The following is a 10,433-nucleotide window of genomic DNA, read 5'->3' as shown; positions in this document are numbered from 1 at the left end:
GGTCTTGGGCAGGACACACAGCTCGAAGACATGACAGATGGACTAAGAGAATAACAGAATGGTACCCAAGAGAAGCTAGAAGAAAACCTGGAAGATAACGATGGAGATGGACAGATGAAATTCATGAGTTTATGTGTAGTAATGGATGGCCACTGCACAAAACAGAAGGAACTGGAAAGTTGATGGAGAGGCCTTCATCCTGCAGTGGATTGAAAATGGCTGATGATGATGCATTATTCAGAACTACATTGAAACACAGTGCTCAAATACTTTAGATGACCAGAATAATGTGTGCATAGACATTATAACATCATTTATATTATCGGAAAGAGGAAATCAATTTCCTGCAGCAAGTTGTTCCTGGAAATAGATCATAGTGCCACCATTAAGAGTTGAAACATCAGTGCTCTTTCAGCACTGGCAATACTTGCTCACATTTTTCCTTAATCACCAAGGGCTATTATTTGCAGTTTCTTCAGTATGGTATCCTGATGTATAATGGACACTAATATGAAATGCAGTTTTTTTTTTTAACAAATACCCTGAACACAACCATGCATGGGTTTAAGGTTGAGAAGGCAGAAGATACTTGTTGACATTAGGGAGGGGGTCAGGGTAATTTAATTTCTAATAGAGATATGTGATATTCTCTAGAAATTTGAATGTGAGCAAAGGTGCAGTAGACTCCTTTTTGTGAATGACAGGACTGAGTTTTAGAAGGATTGAAGTTTAAGTTTTCTATACCCCACTGAAAAATTACTTGCAGATTGGAATTTAAGGATGTGGTGCAGAATATTCAAGAAGTTAACTGTTTGTGCAGGGCAATATTTCTCAAACTGGAAGGTGGAATGCAATGTGTTCTTGTCAGCAAAACTAAGAACAGGATTCAGTGGAAGAAGGTCATTAATATACCAGAGGAAAAGAGAGGGAGAAAGAACTGAACCTTGGGGGGAGGGGGGAACCGGCATTAGTGAAGAAGTTAGAAAACAGAGAGCCATCTACTATCATTGATGATGAGAAGCCGGAGAGAAAACCAAATACCCAATTATATAAAAAAAAAAAAAAAAAATTATAGCTAGGCTGTTTTCAATATATTATATATGTTTCAATCTTTCATTGCAGATTTATTTGTTTTATTTCATTTTTATTATTTTTTTCAATTTAAAGATTAGTTCCAGGCATTCTAGCTAGGCTGGTTTTAATACCAGGTTCTGTTTGTTTTATTGCAAGTTTATTTATTTCATTCCTCCATCTCCACAGATAGTTCTTTATAACAAGATATTTTTGTTACAATATTTTTAACCGAAGTTTCCATAAAGAGGGTGCCATCTGGGGGTATTTAACAGTTTATTTCAAAGTTTTCTTTTTTCAGTTCCTAATTTGGTATAGTAATACTATACCAAATTAGGAACTGTAACTGAAGTGCATAACCACAGCTCCTAGCTCATCCAATTGTCTTATGGTAAGGTGTTATTGAAATGGGGCAACATCCTTTTTTTTCATTAACTAGGGCATTGTAGTTTGTAGCAAGATGTAGCCCATCTCCTGGCAGATAAAATCCTTTATATAATTTTTGAGAATTTGTTTGACTAGAATTTAGTTTTATTAAGTATGGTTTCACACTAATCAAGATTTCCTAAATAACTGATAAGAGAGATGATTAATGTTTCTAAGTTTATCATTTTCTGTTAGTGGTTTCCATCTTATTTTGCAAAGTTTTCACTCTTCAAATATGCAAACTAGCAGAGGTGACAATCTCAGCAAGCACATGCATGTAATTTGTTCGTGCGTTCCAAAATATTCTTTCAAAATCAGCATACATTCTTAATTGTCACATTTATCACCCTTTGCCTCTACACCTTTATGCTTTTATACTCGGTATACTTTATATTGATATTTCATGGTTAAATAATAACCTTGTCATTTAAAGTAAAATTTTAATGAAAAAGTTCCTTTAAAATTCTTTTACTGGTATTCATAATATATCCATTATATTATTTTTCCCTAACTGTATGTATCTATTTGTTAATACAGTAACATTTACTACATAAAGTATTTGTCTTTTATGAACGATGGTCATACATCATTATTCAGTTTAAATACAAATTTCTGGAAATTCTTCCATAATAATTTGGCACCAGACAGCACTGATATTATTGCTTATTTTATACATAAAAAAAATAAAATAGTCTGAAAATTATAGGAAACATTACAAATAAAGTGCATAACAAAATATGCTGATTTACACTACCCTAATATTTACAAAATTAAACAGCAAGAACTATTATATTACTTTTTCTGATTTTTAATAACAATATTTTGTAATTTTAGTAATTTATCTACTTACTAAGAAACAGTCTATCATTCATAATTCCTGCATTAATCAACATCCTACAGCTTTCCCCCCTGATTTTAACACCAGAAATCTCAACATATATACATAAGAAAATATGGAAAATGCTTTAAAAATATTGTAAAAACTTCATTTCTTATAAGATATATGCTTAAAAAAAAAACAGCATTCACCTGGCTTTTTGGCCGTGAAGGCACACGCAACACTATACAATCATGTAACCACTTAAAATTGAAGGTGGTGCAATAAAAGATTCTCTCTTACCAGAAGTTCTCCAGAAATTGGTATTATTGCTTATATTTTATAGGCAATGTTACCACTGTTATTGTGTACACTTGGGGTCTGCTAACTAAACAAATGTCCAGTGAAGAAAACTGCCAATTTACAGTGCAGAATAGTAATCAGATACTAATTTGCTGGGAAACCTGAACAATTGATTTCATCCAATGCATCACTCTGACCAGAACACGTTTACTAACATGATTATGTTAAGAATCATAATGCTTATTACCAGTATGATAAGCATTGTAAGCTAATTTGTATTTATTCACAAATGTACAAATTAGCTTATAATGAAAACAAATCAAACAGGAACTAGGTGTGTCTGGAATGAATGATAGATAGTAGGATGGCATAACAGCAAGGTCAGAATTTACAGGCTATTACACTCACACAATGTTCTTATTTTATCAAAGGCAGCAGTAAAATGTACATATTTATTGGTAGGAGTGTAGAATTTTGCTCTTTTAAATACAGTCACCAAATGCTGCAATTAATTTATAAAATCTTGACTATAATAAAAAAAAAAAATCAAAAAAATCTAATATACACGATTGAGTTATTAATGCATTTAACATTATGTACAAGAACAAAATTATACACAAAATCCATATGATGTGTAATCTATGGGGAAAAGAAAAATATATATCTAAAATTGTCTACAATTAATTAGATTCACTGTCCTTTTTAAAAATTACCCATGATGTAATTAATCCCACTAATTAATTTAATTTTTTTCTTAACTCAGAGCTTTTATTATGATTATCTCTGTTCTTAACTATAAATATAGAAAAACTCCTTTGCTTGCTATTTTGTGCAGTGCAGGGGGGAAAAAAAATGCATGCCCAGAATGGGACAAATAAATCAAAAATAAAGACTAACGAATTTATAAAAACAGTTTTTTTTAACTATTTGTTGTTGTTTTTATGGTGGTTTGCTGGCACAAGGGCACCTATTTAACAATTTCCATCCAAAACAGTATTTTTAAAATCACAGTCGTATACCCACAACTTTTCACATGATGCATAATAATCACAAGAAATACTACTTTGGAATTGAGTTAACTGAACTGAACATTAAGATCAACATATATGATATATAAATTTTAAAACTGTACAGAGGTATAATACTATAAAATTGTGATTTGTCAAAAATAAACTGGCCTGTAAAATCATGATTAGCCAAATATATGTTAGCCTATAAAATTGTGATTAGGCAAAAATAAATTAGCTTATATAATCATGATTATCCAAATCTTTTGCACTAGTTCAATCAATCTCTCTACAATTCCTAGGAACTTTCGATTTAGAATAGAGACCAAGTTATCCTCTAGCCAACTGAACACAGAGTTAAAGATCAACAGATACGACTACATAAATTTTATGACTGTACAGCAGTGATAATACTATAAAATCATGATTAGTCAAAAATAACTTGGCCTATAAAATCATGGTTATCCAAATCATTTTTGCAAGTTAAATCAAACACATGCTATATCCTCATTACTCTGAAGAACTTGGACTATCAATATCTCTGTCTACAGTTCCTAGGAACCTTTGATTTAGAACAGAGGCTAACTTTTCCTCTAGTCTATATCCCATTAAATCTTTCCTGGTAATCATTCCAACTACTTGGTTTCTTCTATCGATTACTACTAGATGTCTGAGCCCCAGAGAGCGGAAAATAATGTATGTCCTATGGAGAGAAAAATCCTTATGGACACAAACTGCTGATTGATTGGCATAGGGAAGCTAAAAGAATAAGCAGAAACGTGACTATAATAAATGTTGAATAATGTATTTTCAAAAGATAATTCTAATACTGTATATATAATGCAGGATACCTTATTAAAGAATGGTTACATTTTATTAAAGAAACAAAAAAAATATAATTACTATTATTAAATCTCTCTATTAACATTAAAGTAATACTTACTACTCAAATCTTAGTTAACCAATGCTGCATGGATTTTAGAAAAACAACTCAGGTAGTAATAGTAATGGCAAGAAAGCAAGCAACATAAGCTTGCTTTCTTGCAAGGAAAAAAAAAAAAAACATACCCTCCAACAAAAATGTCTAGTTCCTTGAATTTCTTCAAACCATCCACTCGTGCAACAGATGGAAGCCTGTTCCAACAATCAAACATCTGCTAGCTAAAGGCAAACTACCAATCTATCCTGCAACCATCCTTTCTCAACTTGAATTTATGCCCCCTTGTGTGTAGTCTGAGCGAGAGGATGAATGCCATTAACATTCAGTTTGCTCAATTCATTCAAGGCTTTAAACACCTTAATCAGATCTTGCAGGTGCCTAGTCTCTAGATGCTGCAATTTGAAGAACTGAAGACATTCTAGGTAAGAGCACCCTTTTGTTTCCTTCACCAATCTGGTTGCCCTTCTCTGCACCAATTCCAGCAGATCTACATCCCTCCTAAAGTGAGGCCTCCAGACTGGTATACAATACTCAAGTGCAGACTAGCCATGTCCTTGTACAAAGGGATAATTACCTCCTTATCCCTGCCAGCAAATTTTCTGTTTATCATTGACAAAATCCCATGAGCTGTGCTGGCAGCATGTCTGCACTACTCAGAGAATTTCATATCTGACTGCATAATTACTCCCAGGTATTTTCATTTTCCACTACCCTGAGTGTAGTACCACACAGTTGTTAAGTTACTGGGATTACTGCTACCCATATGCAGTACCTTTGCATTTGTCAATGTTAAACTTCAACTGATATTTCTCAGCCCATCAACCAAATTTTCCTGGATCTGATTGTAGTAGCTCACCCCGACTCGTTGTTAATCGCCCTGCCAACCTTTGTATCATCTGCAAACTTGGATATTAAGCCTTATATACCTTCATTAATAAATATTAAAAACAACAATGGGCCCAGCGCTGAACCCTGGGGATTCCACTAATAACATTAGTCCATGAAGAGCAGTGTCCATTGATACCCACTGTCTTCTTCCACTTAACCAACCCTTAATGCCACATTTATCCAGTTTATAAAGCAGTCTTTTATGTGCAACAACAGTATTAAAAAGCCTTCCTGAAATCCAAGTATATGATATCAAAATCACTTTTTCCATCCAGTTCCTTGGTCACTGCATCATAGTAATCTATCAAATCTGTAATTACTTATGTCCTCCCCTTTGTGAATTGGGGATACATTTACACATCTCCAGTCCATACAAAACACCACTGAATCGAAAGATGCTCTTGTAATTATGGCTAAAGGGTTGGTTGTCTCCTTTGCTGCTTCCCTTAATATAATTGGACAGATCTGATCCACCTCAGGTGCCCTTTTTACATCCATCTTCAACAATTTCTCTTCCACTTTCCACAAAGTCATTTAGTTCCTCGTTAGAGTTTGATAAACTTCTGACATGCCCTCCCCTAAAGAATTCCTCATGTGAATGTAAAATACCTATTCAATTTGTCTGCAACCCGAGCACAGTCATCAACAGTTAACTCACAGCCATCAAGTGCCCGAACGTGATTCAACCCCCTCCTACTGTTTACATAAATAAGTCTTTGCTGCTTTTCTTTGCCAGAGACTTTGTGTAATCTGCCACAGCTTGTCTAACCTCCTTTGACTTGATTGCAAACTAGTTTATATCCACTATAGGTGTCTATACCACCTGATCATTTGTATGCATCCCAAGCACTTTTCTTTGCTGCCACAATCTCATTAGTTCATTTGCCATTCATTTAAGTGTATGCCTGTACCTCTTAGTTGATATAAAAAGCCTATTAGCTTCTACGATAATATCCCTGAATGCATCCCATCAGAATTTGCTCTTGGTAACTTCTTCAGCTGATTCCACAGCATAGAATTTAAAAACTGTCTCTGAGACCACTGTAGTCACCTAAGCAAAAGCCCTTGCCGATAAATTTCACATCAATACATTATGATCACTGCCACCTAGTGGGTCTGTTACTTGCAGCTTCTTAATACATGAAGGGTCACACTGATAATCAGATTAAGAGTACTGCTTTCTCCTGTTGCCTCTCTAGCATGCATAGGAAACTCAATACATCCACAAAAGTCCTGCTAGTGTGGGAGTGACCAACCTAAAAGGTCCAGTCATTAGTCGGAGAGTTCAAGTCCTCCATTATAAGACATTCTGATTTACTGGCCCACTCAATATGGCTGTACAGCTGTTTGTTATACTCATCACAATCATTAAGCCTATAACACACTCTTACCCAAATTTTTGTTTTGTTTGTTTTTGTTATGTAACACCAAACTGACTCAACAATGCACTGGCAACCCATGTCCATCAGATACACTGCACTGCCTTAGGATTTATGTGCTTCTTAAGTAGGTGCAAGTATAGCCATACTTCTTAACTAAAAGCATAATCCCTCCCCCCATCCTGCTACTCTACTCTCCATATTCAGATTTTGAATCCCTTATATCTGAGTGACACCACGTCTCTGATATCCCCACAGTGTCTGTATTTGATGATTTGATCAGCACTTCAAATTCCTAAAGTTTATTCACTATGTTCTTAGCATTAGTTTATATACAAGTATACCTGCAACTGTATTTACTCTTAGTAACCCTAAACAGCCCATGTATTTGCTCATTCCACAAGGATCTTCAACAGGCCCTGAAATCCCTGGCACCTTTTTTCCAGGCTGCTGTATATTCTAATAGAAATGATGCAAGGAGCATTTTCACCTCTACCTGTGGCTACTGTTAATCTATTAGTCTGTTATACCCCTAGACTAGCAGTTTTCCCAACTTACCTAACACTGCCTTGATAGCATCAGCAAATATTCTTGCACCCCTCTGTTGAAGTTATTATCATAATGTGCACCCTCCTATTGTGTATGGGCAGGATTGCAGACACTTTCAATTTTAATCCTACTATCTAAGATCACCCATTATCCAATGATTAAGCTAATTGAGACCACCATCTGATGGGAGATTGGCAAATCTTGATTTCATAGCGGTGCCTTGTATTTTAGGTTTATTTTGTGTACAGTGCTTTTATTGGGCATATCAGAACTTGAAAATAACAACCTTGAATTTCAGATTTTTTTGTACTTTTAAAATGCTGCTGCAGGAGTGCAAAATCATACTAAATAGAACCACATGTACTTCTGCGTTGGATGAGAAGAGAAAAAATTTAATTTAAGTTTGTACAAGTTGCTTTTTTTTTTTTGGAAAATTCATTAGAGTATTTATGCATGAAACTAAAACTGGGCTGATTTACCATTCTGTACAGAAAATGTTGATAGCAGAAGTCTAAACCATGGAAACTCGACTACTTCGACAGAAGATTGTGATTGAAGGATGGAGTAAAGAAATGCTTGTATGGATAGGTTTTCGTGAATCTGCAGAAAAAAGCCAAAGCCATCACACAGTGGCAATGTGATGTGGGATAATGTATGAGAGAATTTTTGGTCCATCTGTTTTACAAGATATAAAGTCAGAAAAATCTTTTTATTCTTCAAAATTTTAATTTCCCTGAAATTAAAATTTCCCGCATTACTTAAATGCAATGCGGGAAATGCCCCCTTCACCAGACTGCAGTATTTCTGCACGAAAAAGGATTGACATTAATTTTCTTAACAGATGGAATGGCGGACATGGGCCAACAGAATGAATTGCAAGGAGCCCTGGTTTGATCCTGATAGATTTTTTATTTTGGGGCTAAGCCAATGAACTGTTGGTGTGCTGGAGAAAATTATCACAGAAAAACTGGAAGTATTTCTGTGAAAGAAAGTTTGCTAGCAATGCTGTTGCTTATGTTGGGATCAATATGCATAGAGTAATTGGCAAAAATTGTCTAAAACTGCTTGATCAAATATTTTGTCTCACAACACTTTAACATTATCTTTTTAAAAACAGATAGTGACTTTCAACTCATCATGTGGATTTGAAAGTCACTACCTATTTTTAAAAAGATAGTAAAGTCTGATAATCACATAAGCAATGGGAACATTCCTATCATCAGTGGCAATAACTTAAGGTTGGTGGAACTAACCTTGTTTGTGAACCTAATCTATACATATTAGTGTTGCCTACCACCCTGTTGTCATTCTAACAAAGGAAATTTGCACCTGTGTAAATTTTTTATTCTAAAATATTTTAATACACTACAGTTTGTTCTTTCATGTTTTTCAGCTTTCAGAACACTCCTGTTTTCAGTATGAGCAACTCCAGGATCATATATGCTCACAGTCAATCTTTCTCCCTGTGCCTGACTTACAACATTGGTAATGGAAAATAAACATGATTTCTCTGGATTTATCATTCCCTGAATCCTAGTCAAGGGCTTTGGTATCACTGATATTTTGAAATCCTCATTCTATACCAACAATAGTTCACAGGGATCCAGTTTATAAATCTCAAAATCACCAGGCAGCTGTGTTTTTTTTTTTTTTTTTTTTTGTTATCTAAATGATAATCTGTTTTTGGTGTGAAAAATGTTCTGCAATGTTTATTCTTGCAAATAAAAACATCTGCAAACTCTGAAGCATTGTGCATATTTTGTGAGGGAACCTCATATAGTCCAACATAAAAATGAAGTGAAGGTTACAGCCAAACACGATCTATTTAAAAAGTAGAGGGATTAGTGAAATAGGAAAAAGGAGGGTGAATGTGGATATTAAATTCCTATTATAGACCATCACTGATGGGAATGGAATCGATTCTATACATCATTTATTCTACATTTCACCGTTGTTTAAAATTAAAATGAACCAAAGTATCGTAATCACCCCTAAAGTGGACTGTATCTGGTGGTGGTGATCTTGAATTCATTCACACACTATACTGCATTAAATATGAAGGAATATTTTGGAAAGCACTTATAAAAGTGCACAATGCTTGCTGAAGCTATAAATAAAGAAATTAAAACACTTTCTTCTGTGTACATTAAAATTTGTCTTTATTTTTCAAAAAGATATTTTGAGAGAAATTATGGCACTAACTGCTGTCTCTGCTACTGATATCACAAAATTTACTCTTTCACAAATGAAGTGCTTCAATCATGCAATTATAATTCCAATATATCCATGGACCATTGCTCTTCTTGGCATCACAAGGGCATATTGAGCAGTGGTCACTGAGACACTATGCATCTTAGAAGGTAAGATTCCTGCAGATTTGCTGGTGGCTAAGGCTTCCCTAAGATATGCCCTGAAGAAAGGAATTCCCTGACAAGTGTTCAGTGTCTGGTTGTGCCCAGTTGGGCCGCAAGTCTTGCCTTTGATATTCCATTGGAGCAGAGGTGAGGCAATGATGAGTTTGAGACCATCTGGCAATCACAGTGGACAAATTCTGAGAAAGGATGTCATTTGTACTCCTTTATTCCCTCTGTGCAGACTGTGAGTCAGCAGAGTCCGTGGTCCAATTTTGTTTAGTGACTTGCTGTGCCTTGACTGGATATGGCTTGAGATCGAGGCTGCTTTGGTTGGGGTTAGCTCCCTCAGAAATGCTCTCTTGTGGAGGACCAGAAATGGGCCTTCCCATAGTATTGACTTGTCCATTATATTAGGACATCAGAGCAAGGTTTGGTGATTTGCTGTGACTTGACTGGATATGGCTTGAGGTCAAGGATGCACCATTGCGGTTAGCTCCCTCAGAAATGATCTCTTATGGAGAGCTGGAAACAGGCCTTCACATAGTATTTGACTTGTCCATTATATCAGTACATTAGAACAAAGGCTGGGGCAAGGAATGCTCATTCTCACTCAGTCCACTTCTGTGAAGTTATTCAAGTGTAAGGAGTTCTACAGCTTGTTTGCTGCTTTTGTGAAGCAGGCATTTTCTAGAACAGTAC

At 35.2% G+C, this 10,433-nt stretch overlaps 1 protein-coding gene across 1 annotated transcript in view; it reads right to left on the bottom strand.

Annotated features, from left to right (window-relative positions):
- Nucleotides 1-4,002: 4,002 nt before the first annotated feature.
- LOC150078817 (chloride channel protein C-like) overlaps nucleotides 4,003-10,433 on the bottom strand; it is a 111,003-nt gene continuing 104,572 nt past the window's right edge. Inside the window, exon 17 of the mRNA XM_090382926.1 lies at nucleotides 4,003-4,383. Coding sequence (XP_090239052.1) covers nucleotides 4,135-4,383 — 249 coding nt within the window. The 3' untranslated portion in view covers nucleotides 4,003-4,134. The remainder of the gene's footprint in view (nucleotides 4,384-10,433) is intronic.

Source organism: Mastigoproctus giganteus, chromosome 10 (genome assembly GCF_048544385.1).
Source record: "Mastigoproctus giganteus isolate SK-2022 chromosome 10, ASM4854438v1, whole genome shotgun sequence".
Classification (NCBI taxonomy): Eukaryota; Metazoa; Arthropoda; class Arachnida; order Uropygi; family Thelyphonidae; genus Mastigoproctus; species Mastigoproctus giganteus.
Note: the sequence above shows the minus strand (reverse complement) of the source record. Positions and strands in the feature narration are given on the sequence as shown.